Source organism: Nuphar pumila, chromosome 15 (assembly GCF_984573655.1).
Source record: "Nuphar pumila chromosome 15, dmNupPumi1.hap1.1, whole genome shotgun sequence".
Classification (NCBI taxonomy): domain Eukaryota; kingdom Viridiplantae; phylum Streptophyta; class Magnoliopsida; order Nymphaeales; family Nymphaeaceae; genus Nuphar; species Nuphar pumila.
Genome location: NC_143263.1, coordinates 35,002,794 through 35,024,317, shown reverse-complemented (window position 1 = coordinate 35,024,317; position 21,524 = coordinate 35,002,794). Strand labels below are relative to the sequence as shown.

The 21,524-nt window shown below is 39.7% G+C and overlaps 1 protein-coding gene and 1 long non-coding RNA gene across 2 annotated transcripts; both read left to right on the top strand.

Moving 5' to 3' along the window:
- Window positions 1-9,683: 9,683 nt before the first annotated feature.
- LOC149815108 (uncharacterized) lies at window positions 9,684-11,785 on the top strand. Its single transcript, XR_016428063.1, has 3 exons — window positions 9,684-9,764; window positions 10,410-10,544; window positions 11,670-11,785. It is a non-coding gene; the product is annotated as an uncharacterized LOC149815108 (long non-coding RNA).
- A 1,665-nt stretch (window positions 11,786-13,450) lies between these two features.
- On the top strand, window positions 13,451-17,758 carry LOC149815107 (polygalacturonase-like). Its single transcript, XM_089990484.1, has 5 exons — window positions 13,451-13,556; window positions 15,286-15,367; window positions 15,762-15,870; window positions 16,667-16,783; window positions 17,494-17,758. Exons 1-5 carry the CDS (start codon window positions 13,451-13,453, stop codon window positions 17,728-17,730), a joined length of 651 nt encoding a protein of 216 aa, XP_089846610.1. The 3' UTR covers window positions 17,731-17,758.
- The last annotated feature ends 3,766 nt before the right edge of the window (window positions 17,759-21,524 follow it).

The window sequence follows — 21,524 nt, the reverse complement described above, 5'->3', positions numbered from 1 at the left end:
CATTCGCCATGTTTTGGTTACATTACCAGATTTTCGTATAAGCATGTCCATTATACCGACGACAGTAGAATGAACGATTAACTGTTTGCTTTCGCACTTTCTTTGGTCTGGAAATGCGTCTCACAAAAAGTACCTGCTTGTTTCATGGCAGCAGATTGTTCTCCCGAGGCAGCGAGGCGGCTTGGAGATTCTGGCTATGAGAAAGATAAGCATCATTTTAGTCTTGAAGTGGGCTTGGGTCGCTTCCACATCTCCATCTTCTTGGGCTACGTTTGTTAGGGAAAAATATGGTAGTTTACCCGACTCCCTTCTTTCGACGCCCAATTCAGTGTGCCATTCGTCCCTCTAGTTGGAGTGGCGGAAAACACTTCGCTCCTTCAGTGACAGGGATCTTAGGCCTGGCCATGGCTGCTCGTGGCTTCACTAGGCCATGGCGAGCGGAGATAGGTTCTCCATTAAGCAAGTTTACTATTCCTTGTTGACATCTGGGATGGATTGGTTTTCCAATGATTGTATATGGGGTAAGGGGCCCGCTCCAAGGGCAAAGGCGTTGGCGTAGTTAGTGGCTCTAGATCGTGTTCAAACCCAGATTAATGTCAGGAAACGGGGGCTTCAGTTTCCAAGCATGTGTGTTCTTTGCAAGAAGGCGGTAGAGGACACGACTCACCTATTTTGGTTGTGCCCTGTAGTTTTAGACCTAGTCTTTCAAACTTGGGGTGCACCGCCGGTTCAAACGCGTTTGAGTTCTGTTATGCGGGACCTCTTGTTTGGTCTCATGAGTTTACGAAACAAAAAAAAAGGGAGATTATTGTGGCAGGTATGGTTGTTTTCAGCATGGTGGGTGATATGGACCGAAAGAAACGATATCTTTTTCAGGGGCATCAAATTCAATTTTGGAAGGCTACGTCAGCGGGTTATGTTTGATGTGTATCTAACTCTTAAATTACATAGTAGAGACGGGGGTTTGGATCTACTTATACTCTGAAGTGTGCATAGTCACCATCTAGATGGTGGTTGTCTTACTCTTATGTTCCTCTCTCATCCAATATTAGGTTGGATGTATTTTGGTAATGTTGAATGATAAATGTTCTCTCTCTCTCTCTTTCTCTCTCTCTCTCTCTCTCTCTCTATATATATATATATATATATATATATATAACTAATTGATTTTGGTTCTTGCAATAGTAAGACTTTTGTCAAGTATAACCAGATTGATTTTTGGGTTAAATGAAAATGCATTTAGTTTCAGTTTGGATATTTATCAGTTCAGCTATTGAAGAACCAAACAGACCTAATCATGCCAGTGGTGGGTAGAATGATTGTTGGGTTAATAAGCTTACTGTAATTTAAGCTTTATATAATTTTTTTTAAATAATCAATAATTAGTTTTATGGTGTAGTAGTTACTTTAATGATGTCAAAAGGGCTAGATAGGATGAATCAAATGTCACTATATCTTTTTACCTTTGACCTGGCAAAAAAATCAATCAGTTGCCTGTGCCGAGTGAACAACCTGAGAATCATGAACAATTTCTTTGTTATCCAAGTGATTTATTGATTGTGCATTGTTTAGAATTCACATGGGGATGAATGTTTTCAGAAGAATATTGCACTTTGAAGTGATCTGTATGGAACACTGGATGCATAACTGCTCAGCAATTTGTGTGAGGGCATGAACTAGCAGGTGTGGGGTTGATTACCAACGAGGGGGGGCTGTGCGTGGTTGGTAGGAGCTATCAGTGTACGTCTCCTTGTGGTGGGACGTTGCAGATTCAAACCCCAATGGTATGTTGAATAATAACTGGTGGGGGTCTGCATAACCCAGCTTGCCTTTAAAAAAAAAAGGTGTTGAGTTGATTAGGTCCCATCAAATCTGCCCATCCGTTTGAATCGTGCTCGTAACATATGCAACGCCATTAGATGCGTTTGCAATGATCCAATCATCATTTAACTTGCAATGTCAGGATTGTTTGACAAGATCCGCTAAATACATTGGGGAGTCGGATACCGATAGGCTTGGGACAGCAAAAAATCACAAAACCTCCGACCCATTTGCATCCCTACTCAGCCACCCAGGCGATGTATCAATGGCGATTATAGTTGGAAATTGTGCCATTGTTTCATCACCGTTAAATCAGGGTCAAAATCACTGGTTAGCTGTCTAATGAAACATTTCAAGTAACTATAAAAAATGAATATTTTCTCAAAAAAAAAAAAAACTACATAAAACGAACAACGTTAAAACGTTTGGATTCATATTAATATACAACTTTGCGATTGAAAGCATCATCCTCCTAGCTTCGCTACTTCAACCCATTCCCCTTGCGCTTCTATGAGGATTTCTCATTTTGTCCCTCCATCCTATCTTTAACATTTCCCATGAACTCCTAATCATCATGTCTTCAATACCTGCAATTCAAACAGAGAGAGAGAGAGATCAAATCTGCTTGGCGGACTTAAAAGTGAAGAAGCATGTGTTGTTCCTTCCAAGAGAGTTTACTTTCAGTGGTGCAACTGGTGCATCCCACACACCCTTTATAAAAAATAAAGGGCGGGGACAAAGCAGTCCCTAATGGGAATAAAGGGTGGGGATAATTGCCGACTCGACCGAAACCTGAAAGTCGAAATCAATGCTAAACCCCTTTTGGTTGGCGATCGATTTGAATCCATATGTCTGGAAGGGCGGACGGTCGATCCAAACCAATAAAAATGCCATCTGAGAGGCTTACCGGTGCAGGTTGAAAAAGCAGTGCCGAACTGTGGTCGGGGCGAGGTACCAACAACAAATGCCACCTCATAAGGTGGGACACACTTCGACTTCCCCTATATAAGGGGGGGTTGGGAATCAAGGATCCAAGGCTGAGGAGTATGATTCTCGTCGTGAAGTAGAGCTGGCTTGCACACCAACCTGGGTCCCCGTGTGCAAGCATGCTTCTGGCTAAATACGGAGGTGTCGAATCCTTGGTGGGGGCCACTAGCGTGCGTCAGCGAACACTGTCAAAGCTTCGTCGATCATAGATCCAAGCTTGGTCTGCGGTTCTGTTACATAATGGTAATGTTGACTCGCAGTCTCAGTTCGTTGGACACATCTTTGCTCCGAACGGATCTTTCCGCTCAAAAGAAGGCTACCTCGCTCTCCTTCCGTCGGGGGTGGACCGGTTTCTGACGAGCCTGCTCTGAGGCAAGGGTCCGACTCCGAGATCATGTTTTCTGGCTTGGCTAATCTTACACGATCGGGTGCAGACTGACAATTTCCTCAAATCCATCGGATTCCATCTGCCGAGTAAATGTGTGTTGTGCGAGGCGGTCGAAGAATCTGCGTTTCACCTTTTTTGGGAGTGCTCTATCTTTCAAAACATTTTCAAGGTGACTTGGAATAAGTCGGGGGTCAGCGTGCGCCAGGAATCGTTCACCAGTGATTTGTTGTGGGGTCCTAAGCAAGTTCGTCATTGCAACTATTGACGGATTATTTGGCGAACATGGCTTCTCTCGTTATGGTGGGTTGTATGGATGACTCGCAACAACACTATTTTTCGGCATATTCCGGCAGTGTTCAACAAAATGGTGAACCTTATTTTGGCGGACGTGTATGCCATTCTACGCATCAACATCCCTAATATACAACACAATCTGCCCACAAGGATCACTCATGATCCAGGGTGATGCTAGCCGACAAACTGGAGTTGTTTCGTGTTTCTCTGTTATCTTTTTTTTTCATTTTTCATTTCTCTTTCTTCTTTTTTCCTTCGTTTTGGGGCTCTTTGGCATGTCTTGGGCCTGGTGGGTTATCTGGTAGGTTCAATGTTGGTTGAACCTGTTTCGTAATGTTGATGGTTATAGTCTCTCTCTCTCTCTCTCTCTCTCTCTCTCTCTCTCTCTCTCTCTCTCTCTCTCTCTCTTGCACATGCTCATCAATTATGTAGTTCCAATTCTATGCCCTAGTTGGGTTCAGCAGGTTTCACTTTCACACCAATGTACAGGTAGTGTCCTGATGAGAGCTAGGTCTAGCAAACGGGCCGAACAACGTGATCTTGGGCTGTTAACCCTCAGTCCTTTCATGTGATGGTGAGCCAGACCAACCTCAAGCTAACAATATGCCCTAGCGAAATGATCAGGACCCGAGCTGAGCCGTTCACATAAAAATAAACTTTTATTTTTAAATAGGTTGTGAATTAGTATTTAAAAGATATTATAAATTATGCATGAATCCCATAAAGGCTACACTGTTTAATAGAGATGTCAACTGGCCAGATGTAACCCAAATCTGGATCTAATTAATAATTAGATTCTGTTCGGAATTGAGTTTTGCATCCGAATCCAATTAATATCTCATTCCGATCAAAATCCGAATATGATCAAGTGTAAATATCTGGTTTTAAGCTAGTTGGATTTGGATTTAGTTTTATAAGATTCCATCTGACTCTAAATCCCAATTCGAATCTGAATCCAATTAGGCCATTACTTAGTAATGGCTAAATGTTCCAGAAATCGCATCTTTACTAGCACAAAAATTATGACAGTAAATGATTTTTATTGATGCTAATTTAGTTCCAATAAAGACAACTTTTATTGGCACTATTGATGTTTTTACAGCGCCAATAAAGCCTTTTGTAGTGGGTATTAGGTGTAAAAGATTAAATGCTTCATTATGTTTGTTTAAATTACATTCTTCTCATGTGTTTTGACTGTTTAATTAAAAAAAAATTGCCCCTTCTCTATCTCTCAATAAGAAATGATGAGAATTTTAATCTCTGAATTAATCTTGACAAATAGTATTTGATAGATTTTTTCTGTTATTCGAGTTTTCTTGTGGGCCCGAACACATGGACATGTTGATGCTCTAGTCTGTTATAAGGAGGTAATGTTAGCTACTCTCGTAGAGGTGGGCCACGTAAGGCTGGGTGGTAGTAGGGTCCCACCCGGGGTTTTCTCTCACTTCTGTGAGGGTTCCTCGTCATAAAAAAAAGATGTCCATTACCCTTGTGGGTAAGGGTAAGCAAACGCTAGTGATAAAAATGTAATATTTTCATTTTTTTTTTTTTAGTTGTTTTGTACATCTGGCAGAAGTGACTTACAAATTAAGTTTAGTAGAAACTGAACTTCCAATCACCTTTTTTTTCAAGTATATGCCAGAATCTATAAGAGTTGAAATGCTTTCAATATACCAAATTTTCAAACTTCAAAACATAAAATTTTACATCAAAAACTATGTTCTAAAGGCCAATTCCTACTATTTTGATTATGCCGAACATATCCATTTGGTCAGACTTGGTCAAAACAACCTTTCCTTATAAGTTTCAACTATAAGGATTCCTTACCCATGATGGTACGGTACTGTCCGGGATATAAATGTGTTTAATTAGCCATTGCACTGATTTTTGTATTATATTCCCAGCATTAATTTTCGTTGCTTTGACTTGTTTGAAACACGTCAAAGTTCAAAATGTGCACATAGTGCACCTGATCCTCCTTCAAGTTAAAAAGTATTCATGGATGAAAAGCCTGTGAGTTCAAAGCTTATCCAATCATTATCACTATATATCTCTTTATAAAAGCTTGAGCTCTAATATATTTATATTGGGGTAATGATGGCCTGTATTAAAGTAAAATAAAAGTTAGATCAAGAAGGAAAAACTAATTAACCCCCAAAAAAATAAAGTTGGCTTTTTCAACACAAAAACTTTGTTTTTTGTGATGAGGAACCCTTGCCAAAGCCAGAAAAAACACAGGTCAATAAGACTCCACGTGGAAACGTGCCACTTTGAGTCTATTTATCATTTTTATCATTTTGTATATTTTATTATCTATAAATATTTACATGTTAAAATTATTAAAATATGCTTTGATAAATTAAATACTTAAAAATATGTGCCATCACACGAATTCATCACTCGAATCCCTACTACATCCATGTCTGTATCTGTATCTATGTATTGAAATTATAAAAAAAAGAGTGATTGATGGCCTATACATACGTAAACCAGTTTCAAACCAATACTCTCAACCACAATTTTGATTTTAACATGTTAATGGATTTTGAGCAGATATACCTGACCTTGTAGGGGTCAGTTCAAGATGGAGGTGATTGATGCTGTCCATTTTTCGTCTCAACTCTCAAGAAAATTTTGAAGATATAGAATGTGCTTACCACCTTTTCTAGCCACAAAGTGCTGGGTCTTTTTTTGTTAAGCAAAGGAAAAAAACTTCAACTTCACATTTTTCAGAACCTCACTTGGTAAAACCCTTGAGGTTCTTCCTGCCTCCTAGGAAGTAGACCCAGCTTCAATCTTGTGGTAAGAAATCCTCTCTGTGGGTTTCAAACTCATCGTGTCAACTTGGTGATGCTCACAAATCACCCCTACTATATGGGGAATGCTCATAAGCTGATGGGCTGTACCCCAGAGATGGAGGTCTGTCAGCTGCAGCCTCACACTAAAAGTGTGCAATGTAATTGCACCTGATCCTCCCTCTTCAGATGCTTTAGTTGCCGGTTATCTAGAACAATGTTGTTAGAATTGGTATCAGGTCTGAATCAATTTTCAAAATGATTCAGATAATTTTGATTCACACTATGAAGCGAATCTTGCTGAATTGGTCAACTTTTCACCATCAAATGGGTTCCACTCAACCCCATCTTTATACCCCTCAGGTCTGAATCAATTTTCAAAATGATTCAGAGAATTGGTTGATTCACACTATGAACCGAATCTAGCTGAATTGGTTAACTTTTCAACATCAAATGGGTTTCATTCAACCCCAAAGTCAACCCTATCTTTATACCCCTCGGGATTTTATCAATGCAAGTTGTTTTTTATCAAATCGGACCAGATCAAACCTTTGGCTATTTTCAAAGTGGGAACACGTATCCAAACCCTCTTTAAGCTTTTTTTTAGATAACAAGCCAGCTCATATCCATGTCGCCGTGAACCCAAATCGGCCTTAATTAGTGGGGGAGAATCAGATGATGAAAACACCATTTATGGAAATCCCCATTCATCTCAATCAGCGGGATGGTAAGAACTCTCTCTCTCTCTCTCTCTCTCTCTCTCTCTCTCTCTCTCTCTCTCTCTCTCTCTCTCTCTCTCTCTCTCTCTCTCTCTCTCAAGATAGGTATGGTGTATCACGCATGAACATGATAAGGTGCGGCTATCTCATCTGCATCCGTTTTTGGGATTTATAATAAACATTAAAGTTAATATGATCTCGGGTATGTCCAATTGTTGTGCAGTTTTGAGCCATTTGACAGCCATCGTATAATTTTTAAAAACAAAAAAGAATGCCGACCATTTTAAAGCTTTTGATTGTCATCTTCACATGAGAGAGAGAGAGAGAGTTTTTAGTCATGCTTTTGTCATCCAATACGTAACTAGAATGGAGGGCCCCGGCTGGTGGTTGAGAGAGAGAGAGAGAGTTTTGCAGCCTATAAATTGCTCCGAAAGGATGAAGGATGCATATCAGTAGCAAAACTCGAGTGCACACGGGGAGGCAGATTAGGATTAAACCTCGTGAATTCTGATACTCGAAATGATGAAGCTTTATGGTGTAGCGACCATATGCATGCTGCTGCTATTGTCGTTAGAAATTGGTGGAGTGTTAGGAGATGTTGGCACGGCAGCGTCCTACAGTTCCCCTTACATACGTAAGTCACCCAACATTCTACCTTCTTCTACAGATAACTTTCTGCATACCACACACTAGCATGTTCCAGTGATCTGCCACGAGTACTTACATGCCACTGAAACACACGAAATTGCTGCGCATGTAGTGATTTTTTGTATAAAAACACAGGAAATCGCTGCGTGCAACCCATTCCCCTAGCAATTCTATGAGGATTCCTCATTTTGTCCCTCCAACCCATCTTTAACATTTCCCATGAACTCCTAATCATCATTTCTTCAATACCTGCAATTCAAACAGAGAGAGAGAGAGAGAGAGATTGGCGGACTTAAAAGTGAAGAAGCATGTGTTCCTTCCAAGAGGATTTACTTTCAGTAGTGCAACTGACGCATCCCACACACCCTTTATAAAAAATAAAGGGCAGGGACAAAGCGGTCTCCCAGGGACAGATTTGTCCCTGCGTATCAAATGCAGGACAGCGCCCGGGCAGGGCCAGGTCTGTCCCTGCTATGGTGTGTCCCTTGATTAAAACCCATCCTATGATTTTATTTTATTTTTTATGATGAGGAACCTTACGGAAAACCCCGTGTGGCGCCCCACGACGACCTTACCTTACGTGGCCCACCAGCTTCGGACACACCCGTGTGCCAGCAGGGAAAACCCGCCCTATGAGTTGAACAACGTTATTCCCTAAAATGGGACTTCCCTTCTCTACTCAAAGTCTTTGTTCATCTGTCCTGAAGTACTTGCAAAAGGAGAGAGTTTCGAAGTTTACCTTGCAGTTTATGTGAATGTTGGGTTTATTTGCATGTTCTTGTTTTAGCTACTCAGTAGTGTCCAGTGAAAGTGGAGAGGAAACCACCCACTACATGAATCCAGCCAAGCACAGCAGAGAGAGAGTTTGGGTCTCCAGGTGGGTCTAGATTTGGCACAAATATCAATCTATCAACTATTGGAGTCGACATGGAATTTGCTGACCACCATCTCCCGGTGGTGGTAGTCTAAATGTGGAATTGGCGTCGGCAAAATGCCACCCCAGTTCCACGAATTCCTTATTTTCTCTCCGTCCCAAACGGAGGGAAACCTTTGAATCCAGTCTGACGCCCACTTTTCAACTCGAGATTCCAAACAGGCCCTAAGATGAACCTTGATGCGTGAAGGTGAGTGGCGCCGTGTGACTCGACGGCAAAACGGATCTCTACCATTTAATATGGGCCCTACCACCTGCTTCGGAAAGATACCTACTTTCTTGTGAAAGAAGGCCTTTCTTATAGGAAGTTTGCATGCATGACATGACTGCAGGAAACCAGGCTTGCTCTGTGGACAAGATCTATCATAACCCAGTGGATCTATAATGAATCCACGAATCAAGATGAAATTTAGATCGAGTGCTAATGGGATGGATACTTTCTAATTCAACTTGTCCCAAGTGGTTTATAGTATATACAAGATTTTGATATGGTTACCAGATATGCAAACTGGAATTAGATTGCCCTAAGTGGTGCACACCTCTCTCTCTCTCTCTCTCTCTCTGGTAGCTTGGATTTTTTATAGTGATAAAGATTTTTTTTTTGTATAATGACAACTGTGAAGCGATTTCACAAAAAAAGACGAACAGAAATGGAACTACTAAAAAATATGTTGTGTTTATTCTCAATAAATAAACACAGTGAAAGCATATACCCACTGTTCTTTCTCAGATCTAGTGCCAGATATGTTATGTTTCTATTAAACTCTTCTTTTTCGTTTTTTGATGAAGATATCAAATCCTGCATCTGTTATGATATGATATCATATCAAATTCATAGTTGTAAACAAATCTGTGATTTCAGAGTAATTTCTATGAATAAATGCGTTCTTCCATAGATGTTGCTATAAACAATAAGAATAACTAATATATAAGGTCATGATGCACAAATGCAAATCACTTGTCTAAGGATTCGTTTGTTCATTTTCGTCTACCATGTAGCAGAAATGGCTCGACCCAGTTCTGTTCTTAACCAAGCTTCAGGCACTATGATAGTGTTGTTGATTCATTTGGTTTCCTTGGGTTGGGCAGGGGACGTACAACTTGGAGCTGTTGCTGCTAAGATCTTTGATGTGGTTAGCTTTGGAGCTGCTGGAGATGCCAAAACAGATGACAGCAAAGTAAGTTTTTTTTTGAAAGATTTTATTCAAATAGCACTTCTTTCTGCAAACTATTGCCAAGGCAACGAGAGAAGCAGAATTTTTTTCATCATTTCTAAGCCAAGTCAATCGCACACACACACACATAATGCATATAAATAAAAGTACAAACGAAACATATAAATACAACATTATGCTAAAAAAAATGGAAAAGAAAACATATATTACAACATGAAATGTAATAACTATTCTTTTAGGGTTTTGAATAATTATATGATGATACAAACTTGTTGGGGCTGCAAACAGATTGGATATGGGATGGATACTGCTTGATCCAAATCCATAACCAGAATATGTTCATCCGACCCCATCTGAGTCTGAAGCCTAATAGGTTACAATGATGTAAGATTGAATCTTGATCTACAACACATGTGGTGATACTGGATCCCATAAAGAAGACCCAAATCAAGGTTTTAACATGCAAGATGTGTAAACAGATTGAGTTTGATCTGAATCTGAACATAGATTCTATATAAACCACTGATCCAAACCCAATCCAGATGCCCTTTATGGTTTTGCTTTAAAGATCTGCATGATCTTGATATAAGGTGCTGGATCCGGATCTGGGTCCCACAGAACTTGATTCCTACATTTATGATTTTGCAGGCATTTGGGAAAGCGTGGTCAGCAGCCTGCAGCACAGGTGGGCCGGTGGACGTGGTTGTCCCTCAAGGGAAGACGTTTTTGGTTGGTCAAACAGCCTTCAGCGGTCCTTGCAAGTCTTCTCTCATTACCCTCAAGGTACACATCGCAAGCCATTATGAAAACAATTTTTGCATTTACAATTATTTCCTAAACTTTAGGACATGTTTGAAAGGAGAAAATGGTAGGAAAAAATCGAGTAGGAAAGAAAAAGTGGCAACTTTTCCATCCATTCCCAAACGTAAGATAATTTCTGTAAGAAAAGTATTTCTAAAAACTCAGATTTTTTATAGGTAAATTCTTCCACCTGGTGAAAGAATTTTTCATATCAAATGTTTTCTTTTTTGCGTTAGGGCAACCCATCACCTTCAAAGCATCTCTCTCTCTCTCTCTCTCTCTCTCTCTCTCTCTCTCTCTCTCTCTCTCTATATATATATATATATATATATATATATATATATATATATATATATATATATATATTTATATATATATATATATATATTTATATATATATGGTCGCTTCCTCCAATAAATTAGAGACTGGAGTTTTTAACCCTATTTTTCTTATTACACACAAACAAACCATAAATTTTCATTTGGGACTTTTTTCTTGCTTCCTAACGCTCGTTACTGGGATTTTCTCAGAAAAGGAAAATCTCTATCAGTTAAAATTTTTGTTTTTTTTTCAAAAAGATTGGTATATTTAAATTTTGAAAATATATGAAAATGTTATAAATATATAAATTATAAATATCATTTTAATAATGCAATAATATTGGGATGAAAATGCAATACTTTCAAAATAGGTGATTTTTTTAACTGTTTTTTCTCTAATTGTATTGATTCTTCCATGATAAGGTGTCTGGTTTTGGAAAAATGCCTTAATATCTGTGACTATTGATTCTTCCAATGCGCTTTGGTTCTTTGTAGTACTAAATTTAAAAGTTATAAGACCCAAGGGGTTTGGCTTAGTGGGATGTGGTCTAGACTGTTTAACGGGCAGTCTAGGTTCAAATCCCCGGGCAGTCTAGACTGTTTTACACGACATGAACAGTGCGGCAGGCTGAGCCAGCACGGCTAGGTCTCTGCGCCTGGGGCAGTTTGTCTGAATAAAAATTAAAAAAAAAAAAAGTTACAGAGGTGTCCTTTGCCGCAAGGTCAAAGTTGGCGAGGTAAGGGGAGCTTAAGAATGTTTACACATATTATTCTTTCATCGTGTAGGTTTTCGGCAACATTTTAGCCCCTGGTGCAAGTGCATGGAGATATCTAGACAAGAATACGTGGCTATCATTTGAGTCAGTGACAGGCTTGGGCATCGAGGGACATGGACTAATTAATGGCCGTGGGTGGGATTGGTGGCCCAACTCATGCAAGGTTGATCCAAAAAAGGTAAAAAAAAAATGTTTAGCTGCCCTGATAACTCAAAGCAGTGCCACATGTAAAAGAGATAGATCTCCTTCTTTGTCCTGTAACGAACCCTGTAGGGTTAGGGTTTGGTGACAAAGAAGGAGGCCTGATTAGAATAGGGTTAGGCTGAGATCACCCACATGTTTTCATAATCAGACCTCCTTTTTTGACACCAAAATCTAACCCAATAAGGTTAGGTACGAGACAGGATTAGGTTAAAACCTGACCCATTGATACCCTTACTTATAGGGCCTGATTAGTGAAAGTCCTTGAAGCAATGGGATTTGATTTGGTATCCTTAATTCATTATTGAGCATCTTCACACACCCCTTGCTAGCCAGTTGTGCTCAAGCCGAGAGAGCAATTGAATCTTTAAAGTAAATTTAGTGCAATTAAGAGATCTGGTAGACTAAGAACTTATTATGTTTAGGAATCATCTTGGTTAATCCAATTTGCAGATTTCAATTACCAAGGAGTCTCTAACTTTAATTTGTGTGTGTGTGTTTTCCTGTTTTGCAGCCTTGCACGGACGCACCAACGGTTAGTATCGTTCTTGCCTTTCAATATATATATGAGGCACTCTTTTTTTTCCGTGGTTTGTATTGCATAGTGGAATCGAATAATGAAAACATCTGTGTGATTAGCCCACAAGGGCTCCGTACACCTAGCTAGATGGGTCGACTTAAAGTGTTTTGGTTGGAGGATGTTGCAAGTTCGACAGCAGCGAGTGTTCCTTGGCGCAAGGTCAAAGTCAATAAGAAACTATTCCGGGTGGGCAGAGGGGGGTGGGGAGAGTAGTCATGTAGCTTTACATTGCAGACACCAAAACAGAGCACAGTCATATTGGCGGTTTGACACACACACAATAAAAAAAAGAGGACTATGATTAACTTGTTGAGCTTAAAAACAAGTGTTCATGCTGCTTGCTGCCACGCTATGATTTTTGAGAAAATTTTCTCAAAATCTTATCTGCCTTCTTCTACTTCATACACATGGCAGCATCAGAATTAGGGAATAATTTTGAATTGAGATTAGGTGCAACGTGATTGCACACTTTTAAGTGTGTTGCTGCTCCAGATCAATCTCCATCGGATGTTGAGCCCCACAGCTGACAGGTGCTATCCTAAAGATTGCGAGTGATCAAGTGTAGCAGCACACTAAAAAGGTGCAATCACATTGCACCAGCCTGAACTTTTAGGCATTATTTTCAGCAAACTGAGAAGAGAATACCAGATAGCCTTAACCTAAGGACATTAAAAGAAAATGGTGTTGGGGGTAATATCATCTTTCCTGCCCCTAAGTCTTAGGTTGCAAGTCAGCTGCTCACTCTCTCTTTCTTCGAATTCGATGTCTTAAGCAGCATGCAGCAAAGATCGATTTGAGATGCTAGTTGAACGATAATACTATTCTATCCTGTGGTCCTAGCTATGTAAGGACATAAGGTCTCTTCTTCTTATCACTACGACTAAATCGTTGATGCCTACCAAGTGCAGGCACTGACAGTCAGGGGATGCAGCAGGACAAAACTAACTGGCGTTAAAATTGTGAACAGCCCGCGAGTTCATATTCTCATACAGGGTTGCACCATCATCAGCATGACGTCGCTTTACTTGTCATCGCCCGGCAACAGCCCAAACACTGATGGGATACATCTTACCACATCACGCTATGTTCGAATATCAGATGCCCACATTGGAGCAGGTTAGTTATTCTGAATCACATCAAAGTTGAACATTTTGCTTGGATTTATTAGCGCCTCAAGATGTGATCCATTGATCTCTTGACGCATTTCCTATATATGTCGTCAAGGTCAATTGCATGATAGCTTGTACGTAGGGCTGGGAAACAAGCTGAGCCGCTGGTGGATTGGTTTGTTTCATCTTGTAATGAGCTCATTCAAACTCATAAAGGCTTGGCAAGTTGATTATGAACAATAGGTGCCCGGCTGGGCTCAACTCTTTTTAAGCTTGTTAGTAGAAATATATTTTAGCCCTTTTTTTTGTATGTATTTTTTTTATAATTTTAGTTCTTTCAGTTTTAAAATGATGTATTTTTCTATAATTCAGCTTGGCTCACCACAAGAATGAGCCAAGCTTCAAAACTTCAAGCTTGGCTTGTTCAGCTCGTTTAATTACCAGCCCTAATGGCAGCACTTAGGTCAAGAGAAATCACATGATTTTGTCAAAATGCAACTTTTCTAAACTATGGTGTTGCCAAAATGTGGTTTTAAGGATGGAGTGGTCAAAAACATCCCCTTGTAGATAGTGTTGAATTGTGCCAGTTCCATCTCCAATACAGTGCTTCTATGGCTCAAACTTACAGCAAGTAGTCTCTAGAGTTCCAGACAAAGTTGAGTCAAAGTGGTTGTTTTAGGGTGCGTTTGATTACCTCAGATCTCATATTCAAGGTGATCTATGCAATTTGAGATCAAGTCTTCTCAGATCCTATGAACTTTTAACTCGATCTGAACTACACTTGATGAATATTTGATGAGTCATGAAAAGAAGAGGGGCAGATAGCAAAAGCACATGGATATGAAGAGTCATATCTACAGAGTAGTCCTCCCCCTTAGGTTGAGATTCATGAATCTTAGATTACATTTGAATCTCAATTTCAAAGTTACAGTATTTCATGTTTGTAAAGAAAAAGCATGAATTTGGTGTGGGGCCCATGCTAGATCCAATGCGTGGATTAGAGATTTAGGCTATGTTTGGGAGCCTTTGCAATGAGATGAAAACATGGTTTCAGTGTATTGCCAAAATGTTGTTTTGCCAATGTCATGTTGAGAGGAGTTGCCAAAAACATCCTCTCGTGAAAGGTGTTGAAATGTGGTGTTGGGCCTGCCAACACCACTCCCAACACATCGTTTCAGCAACGCCACTGCTCCTAACAGTAGGGGTGGCAATCGGGTCGGGTTGGCGTGTCAGCATACCTCAACCCGAACCTGACCCGTTTATTAAACGGGTCGGCTGTGGCAAACACGAACCTGACCCGTTTAATAAACGGGTAACCCGACACGACCCGCCAACCCATTTAATAAATGGGTTGGGTCGGGTAAACAGGTTTTCAGGTTTGCGGGTCGGGTTGGCGGGTTGATGGATCGGGTTGGCAGGTAAGCAGGTTGGCGGGTCGGGTTGGCGGGTTGGCATACCCCCAACCCGAACCCGACCTGTTTAATAAACGGGTTACACGGGTCTACCCGTTTATTAAACGGGTTGGCTTAAGCCCAGCCCGAACCCGCCTAAGAGGCGGGTTGGCGGGTCGTGTCAGAAATTGCCACCCCTACCTAACAGCAACAAAGTACGGGAGAATGCCGGAAACCAGAACACAACCACCGATTCAAGTCTCCCAAACATACCCTTATATCATTCAAACACACTCTTAATGATTGGTATGCCTTTTAAAAGTAACGATTTTTTTATGCATGCAGGAGATGATTGCATTTCTCTTGGCACTGGCTCTCGGGACATTAAGATCACAAATATTAATTGTGGACCAGGTCACGGCATAAGGTAGTATTTAATTTAGTTATTCATTTCGACGAATAGGTCAAGAGCGTGTTTGCTTGAATCTCATATGATTCAAAATCACATGTGATTTGAAATCATATGATTCCAAATCACGTGGTTGTGGCTTGGAATCACATGAGAAATGAGTGAAATGGCCCTAAAGCTGATTTGAGATCTCATTGCCTCATGTCTGCTTGCACGTGAGAAATGGGGCAAATGAGGATCTTTCACTTACTATTTTGAGACAATGATTTTTGTCTAGGACAAGCATACCTTCCCTTGCTTCAATTACACTCAAAATTACTTGTTTTTTGAGTTCCAAGAAATTTGTTTTCCCATGCTTCAACTGAGATATTCTAAGTAACTATTGACGTTTTTCTGCATCTGAATATCATAGCATTGGCAGCCTGGGAATCGGTAAAACCGAGGGAACTGTAGAATTGATACATGTAAAGAATGCCAACTTCACTGGAACAATGAATGGTGTTCGAATAAAGACATGGCAGGTTCGTCTTTTCCTTCACGTTAGTAGGGCTTATTTTCGGACCATTACCCTAACACAACCCGGGAAAAAAAGGAACATTGTTTACCAAAGGGAAGCCACTTTTCCCAACAAAGGGATGCCCACGTGAGAAAGTGCTTATTTCTCTACGAGAGAGGTGTGACCCTATTTATGAAAATCCTGCGACAATATGGCCGAGAAATTACCTAAAAGTTAAAAATGGTAATTTCTGGCGAAATTTTCAAAATATCATGATTTTTTTGGCAAAACATAAATATCACGATTTAAACATGATATTTACGTTTTAAACGGATATTTATCGTGAAAAATTGTGTGGTTTTTATTTTTAAATGTTTTTTATTTATATTTCCTTATACAAAATTATTTGTTATACTTAATTTATTTTTTATTGCTGAGATTTTACCGAAAAACATGAGATATTAAAAAAAAATCAAAATCTCACGAGTTTTTGACTGCCCGAAAAAAGTGTGTTTTAAACTTTTGTCACTATGACCTTATTTTGATAGGAAAGATGGTTTTTGGAATTTATTATGTAGGCCCCGCTGTGTATCTCTCATGGAATTTGAGAAAGAGGCATCTTTTCCTATAAAAGAGGACTTGTTTCGTAGGAAATGGCATGAAACATACACCCCCTTAAATCTTAATGAAGATTACATTATTGTGCCTATGAGCCAGTATATCCATTAGAGTTTTGGATTTGAAAAATATTGCATTCATTAATAGCTATTATTGCACACATGCCTATTTGATGTTGTTTTTTATTCTTGTTTGTTTAACAGGGGGGCTATGGCCATGTCAAAAATGTAGTGTTTGAGAATCTGCAATTCAATGATGTTTGCAACCCAATAATAATCGACCAATACTACTGTGATTTACCCTATCGCTGTCCACCGCAGGTAAGGCATGTAGTGTGCCATTTAAATCACACTTTAATAAATAAATAAATGTTTACCAAAAATCTTGGTAGAGACATTAGCCAAATACATGGACCAGAGATCCTGGATTATGAGATCCCAGGGTCTCTAGTTCAACCCTACCTTCCAGTGAGGGCGGATGGGTGCAATCACATTTTCAGCATTGCACACTCTCAGTGTGCCGCTGCACCTGGCTGCCCTCAATCTGCTGTTGGGCTCTGCGGCTGACAGGATGTATCTCAAATATGGTGGTAGGGCTGCCAACGGGTTGGGTTTGTATCAGGTACCCGGCCTGAATTCTCTGGTATGGGCATGAAAAGCTCTGACACGAATAATATTCGGGTCATCCCAACCCGTGAAATATGTGGGCTGGGTTTGGGTCATGATTTTTTCTGGGGACCTCACCTGACCTGATTTTTTTCTGGGTACCTGACCTAAGTATTTTATACGTATTTTCTAGTAAAAATAAATTTCAGAAATTATATGGGTTCGGGTTTGGGATTCCATTTTCATAATCCGGCAGCTTGTTATTTGCGGATACCTGACCCATGACATCCAAATATGAATTGCAGCCAGGTGAAGCAGCACACTGAAAGTGTGTAATGTGATTGCATCAGATCCGCCCTCCAATTTCATTGGTTTCTAACACCATTAATTGAGTTGTACTCACCCCTTTTCTTGACTTAACACAGAAATCGGCGGTACAAATAAGTGAAGTGAGTTATATTCAGGCCATTGGTACGTCGAAAACAGATTCTGCCATATCCCTAAACTGCAGCAGCAGCGTTGCATGCACGGGGTTGTTATTGCAGGATGTCAAATTAGCATCTTCAACAAGAGGGCATGAAGTGTATGCAGCATGTATCAATGCCCAAGGGACTATGAGAGGCACCGTTGTTCCACCAGTTCTGTGCTTTTCTTCTTATTAGCATTATTCTATATACTTCCTACGTAGGAGGTGATTGTACCACAATTGCAAGCAAAAAAAAAATTGCAATGAATATTGTTTTTAATCGAGGAAATTCCGGTTAGGATGACGGGATTGGGGAGAGATTTGTCATGGGCTGAACCTTGGGAACGAGCCGGCAGTTAGTAATGGGCACTAACCAAAGCCTACTGCATGAGCAAAAGGGCAAACGCCCAAGGCAGATGCCCAATCCGTGCCTTGCATGAAAGAGGTTTGTCGAAGAGCAACACGATGTTGATGGTCCCTATACTTAGGCAAGGGCAACGATGGGAGAAGCACGCGACTTGTGCATCAACGCACACTTTAACATGCATCCAGTAACTTGCAAGCATGCACAAAGCATACCCACAATCCAACAACGCACAAGCAAGCTTCACACAATCCAATTAAGAAAGTAATGAATGAATAGTAGTACTCTGTAATTTCTGTATATTACTTTGTTACATACAGCACATATTTATAATGTCACGCAACATTGATCCTGCGTGAGTTACAAAATTCAAAATTTTAAAAATACAGGCTGTTACATAGAGGCTATCGTGATTTCAGGATCTGATTTCACGCTGGACGGTTTACATGAAGATCTTGCCAATATTATCGCTGCTATGCCGCAGCATCTATTTGTTACTCCCCCTCAAATTGGAGCGTGGAGATCCCTAACACCCAATTTGTAAATAAATTTTTGAAATTCTATTTTGCCTAAGGGCTTGGTAAATACATCAGCCTTTTGAAGTTTTGATGATGCCCTTTTGAATTTTCTCGCGAATAAAATGACAATCTAGCTCAATGTGTTTCGTTCTCTCATGAAACACGGGATTTGCTGCTATGTGTAATGCAGCCTGATTATCACAATATAATGTAATAGGTTCATGCCTCATAAGACCAAGATCATTAAATAATGCTTTCAACCAAATAATCTCACATGCAGTGGTTGTCATTGCTCGATATTCAACCTCGGCTGAAGAACATGAAACGATACTTTGTTTCTTTGATCTCCATGATATAGGAATGTCACCGAGAGATATAAAATATCTCGTTACAGATCTGCGACTAGTAGGACAACTTGCCCAATCTGAGTCACAGTACGCTTTGATAGATAACTTAATTGTAGAAGATAAAAATATCCCTTTTCCTGGTGACGATTTCAAATATCTAATTACTCTTAATGTTGCTTCATAATGTGGCTTCCTTGGATTTTGCATGTACTGAGACAAAATATGTACTGTAAATACAATATCTGAGCATGTCACTGTGAGATAGATTAGTCGTCCGACTAGACATTTATATTGTGTTGGATCTTCTAATAATGAACCTTCATCCACGATCAGTTTTAATTTCTGATCCATAGGAAAATCAACAGGTTTGGTTTCGCTTAAACCTGCATCCTTCAATACATCAAGTGTATATTTCTTTTGACTCGGAAATATACCAGATTCTGATCTAGCTACTTCAATCCCCAAAAAATATGTCAAGCGACCTAGATCCTTGATATGAAACCTAGAATGTAAAAATTGTTTGAGAATATGAATGACTGACTCATCATTTCCTGCAATGATAAGATTATCAACATATACAAGTACATCAATAAAATGTTCTCCTTGTTGACATGTAAATAAGGTGTAATCTACATTGGATTGAGAGAACAACGCATATTTCAAGGCTATGGTGAGCTTATTGAACCAATTTCTTGAAGAATGCTTAAGTTCATATAAGGACTTGTGAAGTTGACAAACTTGATACCCCCCTTAGTATGAAGACCTTGAGGTAATTCCATATATATTTCTTCATCAAGATCTCCATGAATGAATGTATTGCTGACATCCATTTGATATAAACTCCACTTTTTAATTGCTGCCAGGGCTAAAAGAGATCTCATGGTAATTATTTTTGCAGCAGGGGCAAAAGTCTCATGAAAGTCAAGACCTTCAATTTGTGTACATCCTTTTGCAACAAGGCACGCTTTATATCGCTCAACGGTACCATCATATTGCCTCTTGATTTTATATACCCATCGACAACCGATAGGCTTCTTTCCAGGTGGAAGTGTAGTGATGGTCCATGTATTATTTTTCTCAAGAGCTTCAATTTCCTCAGTCATAGCATCTTGCCAATGCGTATGCTCAATAGCCTCGCCATATGTACGTGGTTCAACATCAAGAAGAACATGAGAGAGAAATGCAATATGTTGAGGGGGAAATTTTGATAAAGGTAGAAAGTTGGTGATAGGATAGTGATTACCTTTACTTGAGGATATCTGATTGAGAACTTCGAGATTACTGCATGATGAATTCTTGGCCAAGGCTACTGAACAAACGTAATCTTGAAGATATGATGAAGGAATATGAGATCGACTGGATCATCGTATGGATTGGTTTGGTTCAATAACTGGATTGGACTCTAGTGGGTATTCAAGTTCGGAATTGTGATTTAGTGGTGCAAAGTTGGTTTCTGAATTTGACTCATGCGGTATAGGGGTTAATGCTCCACTTTCAATATTGGCGTCATGACCTTCAATACTTTGTGGAAGTACTAGGGAAGTATTATTGTAAAATTTATTTCCTTTATAAGGAAATATTTGTTCATAAAAAGTAATATCTCGGCTTGTAAAAATAGTTTTGTTTTGAATATCAAAAACTCGATATCCTTTTTTATTAAAAGTGTGCTCGACAAATACATATGGCTTTGCTCGAGGAGCAAATTTGTCCTTTGGAGAAGGAATAATTTTAACATAACACAAATATTCGAATGTACGAAGACGTTCATAGTTGATGGTGTTTCCAAATAAAAGTTCCAAAGAAGTTTTATTTTGTAAAATAACACTACAAGAAAAATACAGATTAGCGACAGATGCTATCTATCACTAAATGTGTTTAGCAACGGATTGGCGACGGATAGCATTTGTCGCATAATCCTGGTCGCTAAATAGTGACAGAACTGATCTGTCGCTAATCCGTCGCTAAACAAGCATGGATTTGGTTTTGTGGCGGAATGTAATCTGTCGCTAATTCGTCGCTATTTTAGTGACGAATTAGCGATGGATTACATTCTATCGCAAAACCAAATATTAGCGATAGATATTATCCATCGCTAATCCGTCGCAAAATTTTAAAAATAATTAAAAAAATTTAAAAAAAAAAATCTAAACGAATCGAGTCTGATCCATAAGAAACCAGGTCCCAAACATAAGCCCGAGAAAAAAAATCTTTTAGGGGGGGCGCTGACCCCCCTATAACCCCCCGCCAGGGGCGGCCCACCGGACCGCTGACCGCGCAGCGGGACCTGCGAGAGAAAAATTAAAACAATTGTGTCTAAGTTGTGGGGGTAAAGTAGGAACCACGAGAGAAGGCTTACTAGTTACTATCATTCCCGCATGAGCACACATGTAGAAATCAAAGTGTCTCGGATGACAGATCTTTGTGTCGACAACAGTACCTATGGCAAAGACAATGAGCATTTGGGACTAATTAAGCATGTTGCAGAAAGCATTTGTTAAAGATGCCTACCAGGTGGCACATTGTCAGGTCCATTCTGGAAAAGCTTGTAACCCAAGATCATTACACCTCAAGACCAACTTGAAGAGTCTTAGGTTCTTCAATTAAAAGGCTACAAAAACACTCAAGACGCTTGGCAAGGTTTTTCTCTGTGGAACTACGTTTTCTACTTTTCTTAACAGTCTTAGTAGAATCATTACATGAGGCCCCATATTTGTCCAGCAAAACATCTGCAAAGAGGATGTCTATCAATACAAGCCAAACA

Excerpts from the sequence above, each read along its gene's own strand:
- LOC149815107 (XM_089990484.1), top strand. The coding sequence starts at position 13,451 with ATGACGTCGCTTTACTTGTCATCGCCCGGCAACAGCCCAAACACTGAT. Across the intron at positions 13,557-15,285 it reads AGATGCCCACATTGGAGCAG|GAGATGATTGCATTTCTCTT; the intron begins GTTAGTTATTCT and ends TTATGCATGCAG. Across the intron at positions 16,784-17,493 it reads CCTATCGCTGTCCACCGCAG|AAATCGGCGGTACAAATAAG; the intron begins GTAAGGCATGTA and ends GACTTAACACAG.